The 17,232-nt window shown below is 36.5% G+C and overlaps 1 protein-coding gene across 1 annotated transcript; it reads right to left on the bottom strand.

Annotated features, from left to right (window-relative positions):
* Nucleotides 1–15,074: 15,074 nt before the first annotated feature.
* On the bottom strand, nt 15,075–16,774 carry LOC137001078 (uncharacterized). Its single transcript, XM_067359081.1, has 2 exons — nt 16,228–16,774; nt 15,075–15,193 (listed from the first exon to the last, which is right to left on the bottom strand). The coding sequence occupies exons 1-2, from the start codon at nt 16,772–16,774 to the stop codon at nt 15,075–15,077; spliced, it is 666 nt and encodes a 221-aa protein (XP_067215182.1).
* Between the last annotated feature and the right edge of the window lie 458 nt (nt 16,775–17,232).

Here is a 17,232-nt window from a genome sequence, read left to right as displayed (position 1 = left end):
ATTGGCAACACACTTACATTAGAATAACGTGGTTTTTATTAATATATCAAATGTGTCGCAAATAAAACATACAATTAAATGCGTTTTGTTTCTTTATTGTTCTTATTTTATCAGTTTTTTCCGCTATTAACTCAGAAGGTTTCTCATTTGTCAAATTTACTGATAGTTTTGTATCTACCGCGTTCATGCGAGTTGTAAGCTAACGAAAAATAAATAAATATAAGAAGCACAGTGGAGGATCGCGCAAGAACTTCGCTAGTGTTTTGTTCTTGAAAACACAGCAGTGGCAGTGTCTCTGTGGTTACTGTAGAGTGTAGAGCATACAGAAATAGTTATATACAGAAATTCAGTGAAAGCAGTGTTTTGAAACCTGTTCGCGCGTACGTATAGCTATTCTGATGTATATTATTGTTATTTTTTATTATATTAATGACATTATTTTTATTCTCGCGTGTCATGTTATAGTAGAATGGCCAGATACGTCGAACGTTTGTTGGACGTTATTCTATCACCAGATTATAAAGATTTGTTGGACGAGTATGGCGAACCAGTTATACCGAGTAACAAAATATACACAAAGATAAGTACAGCGTTAAAAAATGATATTACACCAAAATATATTTATATGATGATAAAATACGGATATGGAATTAAAGATAAAATACGAAAATTTCACAATATTAATATATCAGATTCCACACTTTTAGAAAGTAGTACATCTTCTCTCGATACTTCTACACGAGATAAAACTCTTGAATTTAATGTCACATTTTCATATAAAGATTGGATTGGCATGTCTCCTGAAGATGTATTATATTTTGATAAGAAACAGGGTTCTCACAATTATTGCATGTTACGGCGTAAAATTTGGACAGATAAGATATATGCAACTATTCATAAAGCAATAAAGCTGCCGTGCGCGTTGGTTTTTAAAAATTCTAAAATTTCAGAAACTGGCATGTATCTTACCGTTAAGGGGTCATGTAAAGAATGCAATTGTATCTTTTTAGGTCATGTTGTTAACAAACCTCCACCTAAATCCGATGTTATCATGGAATGTAAGATTAGTAATTTTGATGAATCCGTAAGACATGAAAGAAAACGTCAGCTCAAGGGACAGAGGAGGATAGATGTATCAAAAATACTGGCAAAAAATCATGAATTACCTTGTCAGTGGCGCAGAACGGAAGCAGACAAACTTATGGACTTAGGCGATTCAGAACCTCCACATTTACCTAATAACAACGTATTGCGAAAAGCGAAACAAGAGAGGCAAGATATTAATTTAGGCGCAAATCACGAAACAGATCCGATAAAGAATATTTTTAACATGAAGTATGAATTACATGCCGGTACAATACATTCTATCTCATTAGACCCGTTTTTCGTTCATTATTGGACTTTAGAACAATTAGCAATCTAAATGCAATATCCAAAATATATTTCAATAGATGCGACTGGATCCTTGGTAAAAAAACTAAAATTGCCAAATGGAGAACTGTCAAATCATATATTCTTGTATCAAATAGTATGCGAAACTCCAACTGCAAAGATGCCAATATTTCAAATGTTAAGCGCTGCGCAACACACGAATGCGATTCTTTATTGGTTATTTGAAATACGCCGAATTGGTAGTTTGCACAAAACAAATTTTCCATGTCCACAACAAATAGTTTGTGACTTTGATAGGGCATTAATGGGTGCTATTGTAAGAGCATTTGGTAATTGTAATGATTTAAAAGAATATTTATCAAGATGTTTCTTATTAATTACAAATAACAACGAGAAAATGACTACATGTTTTTTGCGTTTAGATATTTCCCATTATGTCAGTTTTATAACTAGATGGAAAATTTTTACATCTGTCCATCCTAAAGTTAAAACATTTTATATAATGATAATGTGTTTGTTAACAAAAACAACAGATTTCATTGATCTACAACAAATCATGCGAGCAGCGATTATTCTCTGTTCTAGTGAAACTGTTGGAAAAGATGAAAATCAGCAAGATACTTTATCCGAGAAATCTCGATTTTTGTTATGTAATACAATCAAAGGAGTTCCTGATATAAATGAAATTGTCGATTAGGGTAATGAGATTGGTCGCGATGTAGACGAATCGGATTTGTTGTTAACAGATAATCAAAGAGATACACATCAAAATAGCGAGGAACTTAATTCTACTGATAATAATCTAATTATTGCTTGGGTTAATACATTCTTTGATAGTTGTGTTAATAACTTACGTAATGCTATTGAGGGTGTAGACATAAATCTATATTACTGTCCAGCAATTGTGCAAAAAATTAAATATTTGTTACCATATTTTCCATTGTACTCCGGAGTAATGATATCAAAATTTGGATTTGGTAAAATAAATGCAAGTTCATCTGCAGTTGAGTCAGAATTTAATGATATTAAACACAGATTATTAAAATATAGTTCGCAATCAATGCGAATAGATAAATTTTTAACGATACATATTCAATCTTTTTCTGGTAAAGCAAAGTTAGCTATGTCAGAAATTAACAGACCAGTATCTTCATCTGCATCAAGTATTAATACGCATCACAAGACATCAGATGTGGTTACATTACCAAAATTAGATATAAAATTAGTAAATTCTGACAAATCAGATGAAGAACCTTGCGAGTTAGCAGCAGAACAAAACTGGCAAAATAAAAACAATAAAAAAATTAAACGTACTTATTTAGATATATGTCCTGGTTGGGATACGTTCAATATTAATAAAAAACATGTAACACTAGGTATGCTACAAAATGGCAATATTTCTTCTGTTTTAAAAATAGGATCTAGTAATATAATTGTCAAAAATACGTGCGGCTTTGATAGCATTGTGCAAATTCTCGCCGCGGCATGCGTATATGATAAATTTAAAAGAACTATAGATACAGCAACAACAGACGCTTTTAAATTTATAAAATCTTTTGTAGAAATAGGTCCGACTAAAAAGATTTATAAAATGCGAGCTGAACTTTTGAAAAATGTTACATACTTTTTACAAGATACGGCAACTCCTGACATTGTAACAATAGATGCTTTATCAAACATTGTCAATTTATGCGAATATATATTTCAAGAAAATTATAGCTATATCGAAAGATGTACATGTGAAATATGTGGAAACATAAAAATTGTTAAGAAATGTATTTTACCAGTAAATGAGGAGATATTAAACAAACACGGTTACGCAAAAATTATTGATGCAATAAAAGAGGGAAAAGTTTTAAAACTTAGATGTAGCAAATGTGATAAGGAACGTTCTATGAACGTTCATACGGTGCACAACTATTTATCGAATCTTCGATTATAACCGCTTTGGAAGATATTCCATTATCTATTCAATTAAATGAGCAAAATTACACTCATGTTGGATGTGTTGTGTACCACGGACAACATTCCAAAACGTCAGTTGGTCATTACACTGCATATGTACGTAATGGTACCAACTGGATTGAATACGATGACATGTTACGTAAGACAAAGAAAGTATGCGTTAAAGTAAAACGCGATGTAAATATGTGTATTTACATAGAAACATAAAATATTTTTGTAATAATTACGCCAAAGAAATGACCAAAAGTATCCCTACCTATTTTTGTAATAATTAAACCAAAGAAATGTGTTTTATAGAATATTATCAATAAATATATTATCATAATAGTGTTAAAATATGTTTTATTTTAAAATACTATCATAGCACGCGAATACTCCCGATTATACATTACATTAGGTTATTATCTGCATGACCATACTTTATATTTCCCTTTTTTTCCCTCTCCTCTCTCTCTCTCTCTCTCTCTCTCTCTCTCTCTCTCTCTCTCTCCCTCCCTCTCTTTCTCTCTCACAATATATTATTGTACTTTTTACGTGATGAAAATTTGCAAATTAAAATGTATACATTTCAAGTTCTATCCTTTTCTTCCTTAATAATTATTTAACATTTTGCAAATTGCCGATAACTGAGATTGCGGCAGATAAAAACGCAGATGCAGGAGGCTTATTGTATAGAGGTTGACTTATCCTACTAAACTATTTGCATATTATAAAATAAAGAAATTGAATTTTTTGAATTTTGGAGAACCGATTATGTTGCGAGATTCATACTATACTGTTTAAACTATTAAAACTGTTAAAAAGTCGATTTTTCGAAATTTTGAAAGAACCAATGACGATACGAAATTTATATTGCAGAACTACGTTTCGTAGGCCTAGAACAATTCAGAACAAAACGTTCATGATTGGAACAAGAATGGAAGGGTACGTTTACTCTTGACGGTAATTGTTAAAAAGTCGATTTTTCCAAATTTTGAGAGAACCGATGTCGATACGAGATATATATTGCAGAACTACGTTTCGTAGGCCTAGAACAACTCAGAACAAAAAGTTTATGATTGGAACAAGAAGGGAAGGGTACGTTTACTCTTGACGGTAATTGTTAAAAAGTCGATTTTTCCGAATTTTGGGAGAACCGATGTCGATACGAAATATATATTGCAGAACTACGTTTCGTAGGCCTAGAACAACTCAGAACAAAAAGTTTATAATTGGAACAAGAAGAGAAGGGTACGTTTACTCTTGACGGTAATTGTTAAAAAGTCGATTTTTCCGAATTTTGAGAGAACCGATGTCGATACGAGATATATATTGCAGAACTACGTTTCGTAGGCCTAGAACAACTCAGAACAAAAAGTTTATGATTGGAACAAGAAGGGAAGAGTACGTTTACTCTTGACGGTAATTGTTAAAAAGTCGATTTTTTCGAATTTTGAGAGAACCAATGTCGATACGAGATATATATTGCAGAACTACGTTTCGTAGGCTTAGAACAACTCAGAACAAAAAGTTCATGATTGGAACAAGAAGGGAAGAGTACGTTTACTCTTGGTTCGGGAATCCGTTTGTGAAAAAACTTTTTTTTTGTTTTCCGAGCTTCTCGTTGAACTTACGGAAATGTCGTTTTGGAACAATATTTGGAACAATTAGAACAATCTATAGTGATCAAAAAAAGTTTGATTTTTGAAAAAAGGGGGGCCACCTCAAAAAATGTTTTTTTTGTTTTCCGAGCTTCTCGTTGAACTTACGGAATTGTCATTTTGGAACAATGTTTGGAACAATTAGAACAATCTATAGCGATCAAAAATAGTTTGATTTTTGAAAAAAAGGGGGCCACTTCAAAAAATTGTTTTTTTCGTTTTATTGGTGAACCGTTTGGAATATAATAATATCGCTTTGGAACAATATGGAACAAAATTAGAACAACCTGGAACAAGTGTCAGAATTGTCATTTTCAAAAAAAGGGGGGCCAACTTCATGCACTCCGCACACACCCACTCACACACACAGCATCACATTAGACGGCATTATATCACGGCTATGTCATCACAGCATAGCAAAAGTTAAAAGTTAAAGACTTTTAAAATATTTCTAGACGAAAAACTATTAATTTTTAAGCTTTGTTCCCATTGAGACTTTCGATCAACATCAATAAATGATACTGCAATTTCGGCGAATTTAACCAATGACCACTTTTCATAATGTTTGTGCGGAGTCCTTTAATAGAAATCTTTTAATTATGATTAAAAATTATTTGAATCAATTTTGAAAAGATAGATTTCCTCACAATGTTTTTAGTTCGTGCTTTACGAAACAAATAATTATCGCTAGCCAATCAAAATCTTTGTCGTTGCGACAAATGTAGACATCTCTCGGCAATGCTGCTCTATGTTTTTTTCACAATGTTTTGTTCATCTCCACTCTTTTAAGGTTCACAGTAGTCATATATGTAGTCATCTATGGCTTAGTTTACACCGATTGTTTAGTACGCGTACCAAATACTAAATCTGCTTCTCCGATAGGTATAAATCGTTTAGTGTAAAATCTACACCAATCAAAGAAGCTGATTTAGTACTTGGTACACGTATTAAACAATCGGTAAATATTCGCACATGATCCCCTTTTAATAAAATTAAAAATAAATTACATTGTCTTGTTGGCATTTGATTCTATTGATGTAAAATATTGTGATTTATCCATAACCGCTGTGGATAATATTTTTATTATAGAATCGAATGGACAAGTATTTCGGATAAAGTTCCGAATAGGTAAAACGCCCGATTTTTTTGAAACTGCACTATTTTATGTATTTTGGCGCGCTGATTACGAATATGATAATGAAAATCGCCGACAAGGTCATTTTCAAGGTCAAAACTCCAAAAAAAGTGAAAAAATATCACTTTTTTGAGATTATTTCGAGAAATATTAATGTAACAAAAAAATGTCTCAAATAAAAGTTGTAGTTCTTGTAAAAAAACATTATTTATGTTCTATGCATTTTTTGTGTAAAACTGATAATTTTCGAGAAAATTGACGTTAAAGATTAAAAACTTTGGTAAACAGGTAGGCCTTAGCTTGCATGCGCATGCCGTTCAAGAATGTAGCGGTGTGTGTGCGTATACAATTTATGTATATTTATTAAATCTTTGCCTTGCTAAAAATCTAATGAATCTACAATATACTAAAAATTTTAAATACAGGAAAGATTAGTAAGACCCCAACGCAAGGTGTGTGCGCGCAGAAAGTTTATATGAATTAAATCTTCGCCTTACTAAAGATATGATGAGTCTACAATATACTAAAAATATTTGATACTGAAAAAATTAGCAAGACCTCTACGCAAGATAGAGAGCATATTGTGTTTGAAAGTTATTTTCAACTTCTATAATAGACACTAGCTATGTAATAGGCGAGGGGAGAGGCTCCGCCCCTCCCCCCCTCTCCCCGTCTACACCCATTTCCCCCTCGGGGGGCTCCGCCCCCCGAACCCCCCGTGTTTCATCCTACTTACCAAAGTTTTTAATCTTTAACGTCAATTTTCTCGAAAACTATCAGTTTTACACAAAAAATGCATAGGACATAAATGATGTATTTTTACAAAAACTACACAACTTTTATTTGAAACTTTTTTTTGTTACATCAATATTTCTCGAAATAATCTCAAAAAAGTGATATTTTTTCACTTTTTCTGACCTTGTTTTGACCTTGAAAATGACCTAGTCGGCGATTTTCATTATCATATTCGTAATCAGCGCGCCAAACTACATAAAATAGTGGAGTTTCAAAACAATCAGGCGTTTCACTTATTCGGAACTGCACCCATTTTTTAATATCTTTAATACGGTTGTTACGATGACGAATATCTAGTTCAGATTTGTAATAATAACTACATCTTTTCTTTACATTTCCTTTCTCTTCACTTAATTTTTGATCACTGATTTGATTATTAATATTATTATCGACAATTTCTTCAATGTTAGGAGATTTTAAGAAATTTCGACAGTTTTTCTGATTTTCTATACTCGATAATATTGATGCTGATCGAAAGTCTCAATGGGAACAAAGCTTAAAAATTAATAGTTTTTCGTCTAGAGATATTTTAAAAGTCTTTAACTTTTAACTTTTGCTATGCTGTGATGACATAGGCGTGATATAATGCCGTCTAATGTGATGCTGTGTGTGTGAGTGGGTGTGTGCGTATTTGCGGGTATATGCTGTGTTGTTGTGTATACACACGCACGTACATACCCACCACTCACTCGCATACACACCTACACGATACATGCAGCACACACACGCACGCACATACACGCATATGCACGCACAGGCGCGCATACGCATGCGCACCCGCTCCGTACTCCGTACCCGCCATATTCAAATAAAAATTATTTATCTTGCGTTTTAAACAAAAACAAATGTTGGAATTATAAATTTAACCGATTATTAATAATGTACAAACGACGTACAAACGATTAAGCACGATAAATTCATAAGTTATAGTTTACGTGACGTAATTGCGACATAGGGGGGGCTAACTATCATTGGCACAGTTACGAAAACTTTGTAATTTTTTTTTTAAATTAATGAAAAATGTACAAACGATAAAAATCATAGTACATTCATGTACAAACAATGTACTATCCGAATATATAAATGTTTTTACGATTTGCGTTAGGGGGGGGGGGGCCAACTATATAGACCTATAATATGCATGTGAATATGTATAACATAATATACATAATATATACACATGAAGCACATGAATAAAAGTATTTTACAGAAATTAGAATATAAGTGTATGTAACTAAATAATGTAAATGTTTGCAAAAATGTTGCAAAATTTATTTATAATACATACACTTTTTTATCCTCTAGAGTGCCTTCAACCCATTTTTTCAGCCGGGTTTCGTAGCACATAACACAAACACACACACTCACACACAACTAACACACACATAACTAACCTAAAAGATTCTGTATATGACAGATAGCACTGAGAACTGTATAGCACCTCTACCCCAAAATCCCGGAACTAATCTATAGCTCTTTTTTACCTTATTCTTTCTATATTGCACATATGCTTTGCATAAATCTGGAAAAGAGTGGCATTTTGAAAATAAGTCTCTAAGTTCCATTTTTCTGGTTTTCCATTATTGTTTCATACGCTCTTCTTCGGCACCTGATCTTGTTCTGCAGATTGAAGCAGTATAATTTTGATATAAAAGATATGATATTCTTTAAGGTGACATTGTCGATAAATTTAAAATTTTTTTTTTATTTTTTGGTTTAAATTTGATCAACGACCGAAAGATTAGCATATATACTTTATTTACACCAAAGGATTTGTAATTCTATTAAAGCATGTAACGGTGCAGCCCGCAAGCTGCATCGTTACGGCTACGAACCGTCCATCGTCCGTAGCCCATCAAGGGCGCATCGAGCGCCGATAAGACTTTTTAATAAACAACGGCGATCAATCGCCGAACGGACCCCCACATCCAACCGTTCCGAAATTCCGTTTAGTGGGGGCCCGCCGCCAAAACCGCCAATGCTTGCCGATCCGAAGTCAGTCGGCCGCCAGCCGTCGGGTATAAAAGAGGCCCGGCTGTACGTCTATTTCACCAGATCCTGTTCGCTGCTAGACAGCGAACATCCCTTTACGAGCGTTCTCGTGTACTGCCGAGCGTTCTCGGTAATCTTTCCTTTGATACAAGCGTTCTCGTATTTCCGCCGAGCGTACTCGGTTCCTCCAGGCACCGATCTTCGTGCACGGGCATTCCCGTGTACCCAGCCGGATCGCCGCTCTGAATCCGTCTTCGTACGAGCGTTCTCGTACTCCCGCCGAGCGTACTCGGCTCCTCCAGGCACCGATCTTCGTGCACGGGCATTCCCGTGTACCCAGCCGGATCGCCGCTCTGAATCCGCCTTCGTACGAGCGTTCTCGTACTCCCGCCGAGCGTACTCGGCTTTAAGTCTCTGATACGAGCATTCTCGTATACCCGCCGAGCGTACTCGGTTCCTCACCTCTCAGACACGAGCGTTCTCGTGTACCCGCCGAGCATACTCGGCTTCCCGATCCAAATATCGCGTTTCCGTGCACCGGGATTTGAAGTTAAAATCCATCCGGCAAGCAAAACCGGGTCGACCAATCCGCGCCACCGAGCAACCCGTATCGATCAACTATCGAACGGACTCGCGACACTTCTACGAACGCACCCACCGACAAGCGCTCCGTCGTGCTCATAGACATAGGAATAAGGAGACAGAGCATAAAATCTTACTTTAGGCGAGGGGAGTGAAGCCAGTTCCGCGGTGCGGGGAATAGCAGTCACGTGATATTTTGGTGCCACATTGGCATTAGTTGTAGCATAAATGTGGCACCGAAGTACCATGTGACCGTAGTCCCCGCTCCCCGAAAGCGGCTTCACCCCCCGCGGCTTACATTCCGTCTCCTTATTCCTATGTCTATGGTCGTGCCAACCGCTACGACTCGATCGTACGCGCTTGCGCTAATTGTTCCGCCGATCGCACCAAGCCATTTCACGTCACACGTATACGAATCGTACCTCGCCGTTATATATTCAAGCAGTTATACGCATCACACATCGCCGTAATCTATTCAAGCAGTTATACAAATCATACATCGCATGTACACACAGTCATCAAGCTTATTATTTCAATAAACACATTAATTTATTATCATCTATCTCCAACGTGAGTTCTTCTTGGCGTACCCCCAACCGAACGATCCCGGATTTCGGCGAGCTATACCGCGCCCGAAAAAACTCATACGGTTTCAAGCAATAAAAAACGCTTTTTTTTTTTAATTGAAGTTTGGTTGGTAACAATATGACTTCAGCATCCTCTTAAAAAATGTTTTTATTTATATGTGCTAACTCTATATTTTATCCTTTGGAAGGGTCTTATGATTATTGCGAGTGCTACTGTATGTTAGTCGTTATTCGGCATTAGTCTTCGTCCGTCGAATTGGAGTTTGAAAATTTAGTAGTAATGTTACGGACCGGCGAACAAATAGTGGTTCGAAGGCCTTTTTCAACGAGTTACTGGAGGAAGTAGTTCCAGTGATCGTTAGGAACTTGGAGGAGCGTTCAGCTATTCGCCGGGCAAGGGCGATTCTTTGCTGTGAGTTGATAGCGGGATTGTGCCGTGCGGTTTTACGGCAGTTCAGGCGTTTTAGCCGCCGTCGTCGTCGTTGCCGTGTGAGAAGTCTGGAGTGACGGCGTGCTATGTTAATTATTACGGAAGCTACTTGTGTCCTTAATAGGATCACATGGCTAACGAAGAAGGATAGTGAGAACGAGGAGTATCCCAATTCTCCATAACAAGGTAAGTGTGAGTTAATTTTCAATAAAATGTTTAATGCGGTTTGCATGTACTAGCATTATCTTTCGCCCCTTTTTAATAATGTAATTAACATTTGATTTCTTTTCGATTATTACGTAAGGTCCCGTCCATAGCGCGTCGAGTTTTTTCGAGCGTCCTCGTCTTAGTGTTTCGTCGTATAATAATATTTTATCTCCTGCTTTGAATGTGCTTACGTGGGTCTTTTTATCGTAGTATTTTTTAGCTTTAATCTTTTTCTCTTTTAAGTTTTTTTTTGCTACTTCATCCTATTATATATAACCCTATCAATGGGGTCTCCATTATCTCCCATCATAGCACAATTTCAACAGAAGAATTTGGAAAACATAATAACAATTTTATTAAACAATAGTTATCCTTTAGATCTCATTTTCTCAACTATTAATAATAGAATAAAATTTCATATACACAAGAATTTTAACAAAAAGGACAACAATAATAACGCAAATACTAATAATAATAACAAAAGAAAGATTTTTACGATTCCATATGTGAAAAATTTATCAGAAAAATTTGTTCAAATTTCAAAAAAGAACGATTGCATGTTGACTTTTTCTTGTAACAATAAATTGAACAAATTCATAAAAACCGGAAAAGACTCTTTGGATAGAATGAACCAGTGTGAAATTGTCTATAAGATCTCATGTCAAGACTGTGACGCTACGTACGTAGGACAGACAAAAAGACAATTACGGACTAGAATAAAAGAACACAGAACAGATATCAATAAAAAATCAGGCTCTCCCTCAGTAATTTCTTGCCACAGGATGGAATTTAATCACGACTTCAAATGGGACGAAATCGACATATTAGACAGAGAACCTTGTTATAGTAAAAAACTAACTTCCGAAATGCTACATATAAAAAGACAGAATACAGGACTTAATAAACAGGAGGACACCGAATTATTACCGGATACATATCTACCAATACTTAGAAAATTCCCCACCTTATAATTTCTCTCCTATAACCTATCCCCTCTTTCCTTTCTGTCTTACATCTTTGCCAGTCGAGTCCCACTCACTCCTGTGGACACATGTCACATTTCTATTTTACATAATTTTGACGAACCGTTCAAGGTATAGATATTTTTCAAAAAATTAATTTATTATTTTTTTAAATGTTTTTTTTGTTGTTTACTTGTATTTTGATTTGTCTTTTAACTAATTAATTTTTTTGTGTTTTGTTTTTCTAATTTGCAAATTAGACGATCCGTGGCTTCACACATATATATTTAAACTAACTACAAATAATGTACGACACGTATTATCAGAGGTACTTATACACATAATTTTTCAATAATTTTGTTTGAGCTTTTAGAATGCTCCTAATTTGTATGTTTTTGCGTTTTACATTAACAGGATACGTTTCCTAAATCAAAAACTACGCTTTTTCAACGCTTCTCTACTCATGTAATAATTTGTTTGTAAAAATTAACACTGAAGATGGCCACATCCCTTGACCGAAACGTCTGTTTTTAATTAATAAATGTGAATTTTTGAGCAACTCAACCCAGCTCTTGCTCTATTGCTGTATATTAACACAATTCTTATTTTATTTTAAATTTCCTAATTGATCGAGTATATCCGCTATATTAGGTAATAGAAATAAATCTCCGATTGTTAAATCATTTAGTTTTCGGAAATCTACGACTACACGTAACTGTTTTTCCTGAAGCGTCTGTCCTTTTCGCCACGACTAGCAATGGAGCGTTCCATTGACTATTGCTCTGCTGACTAATTTTATTTTTCAACATTTCTTGCACTTGACGATTCACCTCTGCCTTATGTTTCTCGGGCAGACGATAAGGTCGTGTGTTGAACGCGTCGCAATCTCATGTTTCGCGGCCGCGGTGGCCGTCAGTGGTTCTCCTTCTAGATGAAATATATCATTGAAATTTTCGCAGATTTTAAGCAAAGCTTTTCGCTCTTCGTCATTTAAGAGATTGAGACGAAACGCCTTTTGAATCCGTTACATGCGTGACAAGGGAATTTTTTTCGGCATATTCGTTTGCGCTATTTATACTTCAGCATTTTCTTCTGTCTTTATTTCTTCAATCTCTACTACTGGAGCTTGTATTTCTATTTTAGTCTCGGTGGTATTTATTATGCTAATCGGGCAATTATTACTTTTTGGCTCAACTAGATAATTTCCGATAAATATTCTCGGTCTAGTTTCCATTGCATGTATTATTCCTGCTGTATTTTCTTTTGTTATGGCTGTTATTATAGTTTCGCTTCTAGCTTCTAAAGTAAATTTTTTACATGGAAAAAGCGTAAATAAATTTTTATCAAGTAGCTTTTTAGTAGCATAGTCCCATGATGCTTGGTATTTTTGCAAAAAGTCGGCTCCGAGGATTCCGTCATATTCAATGGGAATCATCCTTTATCACGTGTGTTTTGTGTTTAACATCTTTCATTTTTAACGGAATAGTTGCTCGTATTACGCCTATAGTATCTGCTTTATTCCCTGTTGCGCCAATGATTGTTATCTTCTCATCATATATTATGGTTTCATCTTTCAATTTGTTTAATTTTATTAGACTCATAATAGCTCCGATGTCGATTAGCATGTTTATTTTATTGTTAACTACTTCGTTTATAGATAGTGAAATCAGATCAAGCTCAATGTTTGCACGGTTTATCTTATTAGCTGTTAGTATCTTATGCTCTCGTACTGTCTTAGCTGTCGCTTTATTTGATTTCTTTTCGTCATCATCTTCTATTCCGCGATGCTTGTTAGCTTTGTTTGTGGTATTGTGCGTGTTTAACTTTTCGTCGGTTTTTTTATTTTTTGAATATTCTGGTTTTCCGTTTAATATCCAATATTTGGCACGATTATGTCGGGATTTTTTGCAGTAGTTGCGGTATTTATCTAGTGCATTAAATCTTGATCCACTCGGTTTAGGCACAGTGAATTGATTACCGTAACGACTTGTTCGACAATCGCGACCGTAATGTCCTTGCTTGCCGCATTTATGGCATTGAATTGCTTTGAAATTGTTGATTTTTATTTGCGTTGTACGCGGAATCATACGGTCTTTTTAATTTTTCTTCCGCTTTATCCCCTTCTATGGCTTCCTGCAGAGTTGCAAATCGTTGTGCGTGTATGACTATTCGTATGTCCTCGCGTAGTCCGTACACAAAATTTTGTAGCGCCAATTATTTAACTGTATCTACTATAGTTTGTTTATTTTGCGGTGTTTTTCCTGGACTGTCTGTTAAAGATTCGTATAATTGCATGGCTAGGTGATCAGCACGTGCTCCATATTCTACACACTTTCCCCTGGTCGTTGTTTCAAATGATTGAACTCGATTTGAATCGATGTAGGATTTTTCTTAGGGTAGTAAAAGTTTTCCAATTCGTTTTTTAGTTGATCAAACGTTCTAATATCTTTAACCTTAAAATTTACCAATGCTTTTCCTTGTAGTTTAGTCGACATTATTACGTCGAGTAGTTCGTTTTTGAACTCAGGTTTTACGTATTTTATGGCACATGTACAAGCGCTTAAAAATGATTTTAAATTTGTTCGTGATGTACCGTCAAAAATGGGTATTAAATTTATCGCGTTTTTTTATGTCATGTGACTGAACACGTACAGCTCTGATCAAACACGTAAAGTGGAAGGGAACCATGCGTGACTTACCGGCCCGCAGACGTCAGTGCTTCACGGTCACCAGCTGTTTTGACCCGTCCAAACAGCAAAGTTGTCTCGTCGCTGCGCTCCTCCAGTCCTTCGCTGGATCTCGCTACTGGAACAGCTGACTGGTGCCACTGTAATCATTTACAACGAAGGCTGCTCACTTCACGTATCGCGCCGCGTTCGCAAGTCTTTAATCTTTCCTCTTTTTTGTTTCAAATACCCAGGATCGCCATTCCGCCAGCACGTCAGGATGTCTGCCGCGGAGAGGATCGCTCAACGAACGGTAAGTTTGTATCGAACGCACGTGAGAGGTAAGTATGGTTAATTAACTTTTGACACTTGTGTATAATAAAATCACAATTTATTGTTCATCACATGAGTACATAGCTAAGCTATTGTTCAGACGCGCGCACTTATACGAATATACAATCTCTTCGCGTCGCCAAAAATAAAATAAATAATCATCATAATTTATTGACTATGATTTCACAATGTTACAAAATAAAACACTCCACGTACATCCTCTACGGTAGGAGTCGCGAGAATCTATCACCGAAATACTTGTCATCGGTTTCGCAGTATAACGTGGCCATAATGACCCCTCGCCCGACGGGAGTTTCGAGGCCCACTGTCCGTACGTGACTCGACGAGAGTCAGCGCTTGAAACTCCTTGATTTCAGGAATTCGCTCCTTATATACCTCGACAGCGATCATCTCCCTTCCTTCTTGGATGGAACCAATCCGGATCCTTGCAGGTGGTAGCCGTCGTCTGCCAATCATCCTTCCGACGCCACTGATGAAAGGCGCCGGCTGTTTATCGCATCGAAAAGCGTTTTGCGATTGTATTCCATATATGGAAATTCTCACGGCGAATGTTTAACCGCGCTCGGTTATGTATTGACCGAATTGACTTTTCGGTCGTCTTTGATATTTTTGCCGACATAGATGATTTGACTAAATGCCGACGCTTAGTTATTAGAGTACCGCTTTTCGTATGCAATTTGGCATAAAATAATAATTAAAATATCACCGCTATCAATTCGTAACCTGTTTCGTCACGGCGGTGATTCGCGTTTAAAAAAATCTATTTACAGTACATAACTCAAAATTGCACGTCTTGCTTTTAATATGAAATAATATTTTTCGGAATCACCCGATTTTTTAATAATTAGTTTAATGCGGTTTTGCTTATCGTACGACTTATATCTACGTAATACGAAAGTAATCTTAACACTAAGAGGTCGTTTCGCGTGTCCTTGGTATACGCGGAACGATCGTTACGCTAAACTACTAAAATTTTGGTTAAAATTAAAACAGCGAATAAATAATGCTCTAATAGCAAATAAAACATTTAACGATATGTAATTGTTGAGGAGCTTTAAGGAATCAGGTTGGGAAAAACCGACGGAATTCAGAGTTGAGAAAATAAAGTATGCACGAGAAACGTGGTATTCATTGGCGTGGCTTTATTTGTACTGAGGTCCTTTTGAACTTGAACTAAGAGACAAAGGATAGCACGCACGCTATCTGTATCAATATTATGTATGCGCTTGCGTCAAGTGTGGTTACGACAACGAGACACCTGAGACGCGCGAAAACTTAATTTCTAACACTCCCGCCGTTTGAGTGCGTAACAGCATTAATCAGCCCCAAACATGAACATAGATTATCAAATTGATTCTTTGGTAGTGCTTTGGTAAATATATCTGCACATTGCAGATTCGTTGGTACATATTGCACTGAGATATCACCATTTTCTACCATCTCTCTAATATAATGATACTTAATATCTATATGTTTAGTGCGTTTGTGGAACTCCGCGTTTTTGATTAACCTAATTGTACTTTGATTATCAATAGCTAATACTGTTGCACTCTCGGATAAGAATCCTAAATCACTCGCCAGTTTTCGAAGCCATATGGCTTCTTTTGCAGCCGCTGCTGCCGCTACGTACTCGGCTTCCGTGGTGCTCAACGTCACTAGTTTCTGACGTTGGCACGACCACGTTACAATGCCGCCTGCAAGACAGAACGCATAACCCGTAGTTGATCGCCGAGTGTCTACATCACTTGCAAAATCGGAGTCGCAAAATCCTACGAGTTCAAATTTGCTCCCGCCGCTTGTGTACAATATTCCGACCTCGACGGTTCCGACAAGGTAACGAAAGATGCGTTTAACGGCCTGCCAGTGGCTTTCGTTGTAGTTACTTACATATTTGCTCACCGAGTTCACAGAGTACGCGATGTCTGGCCGTGAAACTACCGCAAGAAACATGAGGGAACCTACTGCCTCTCGATATGGCACTATCATAGCATTCTCTTCGACCGATTCGTTTTTAGTTAATATGGTATGAGGATCGGCCGGCACACCTATTGCTTTTGCATTGCTCATTTTAAACTTGTCGATTATATGACGAGTGTAGGACCCTTGGTGAATGAAAAGAGTTTTATTTTCTCTATCTCTTTCTATTTGTACCCCGACAAAAATATGACCATCACCTAGGGTGATTTCGAACGCGCTTTGTAAAATTTTAATTATTGGCTCTAATACACGACGCGATTTTACTGCAATTAATCCGTCGTCCACAAACAACGCTAAATATACTTCGTTGTCCGCAACACGACCCCGGAAGATACATTTATCGGCCCTGCACTCTTGAAAGTCGAATTTCTTAAGAAAACTGTAGAATCGCTCGTTCCAACACCGAGGTGCCTGTTTGAGACCGTATAATGACTTGTTCAATTTACATACATAGTCACGACCCTTTTTGTGTTCGACCTTGAGACCCTAAGGGATCTCCATGTAAATATCTTCACTGAGTTCGCCGTAGAGAAACGCAGTTCGCACGT

The sequence above is a fragment of the Linepithema humile genome, chromosome 7 (genome assembly GCF_040581485.1).
Source record: "Linepithema humile isolate Giens D197 chromosome 7, Lhum_UNIL_v1.0, whole genome shotgun sequence".
Classification (NCBI taxonomy): Eukaryota; Metazoa; Arthropoda; class Insecta; order Hymenoptera; family Formicidae; genus Linepithema; species Linepithema humile.
This window is presented reverse-complemented; position numbering and strand designations above follow the sequence as displayed.

Coding starts and splice junctions, on each gene's coding strand:
- LOC137001078 (XM_067359081.1), bottom strand. CDS start 16,774: ATGAGCAATGCAAAAGCAATAGGTGTGCCGGCCGATCCTCATACCATA. Junction 15,194..16,227: donor ATTAGCTATTGATAATCAAA/GTACAATTAGGT, acceptor TGCGATAAACAG/CCGGCGCCTTTCATCAGTGG.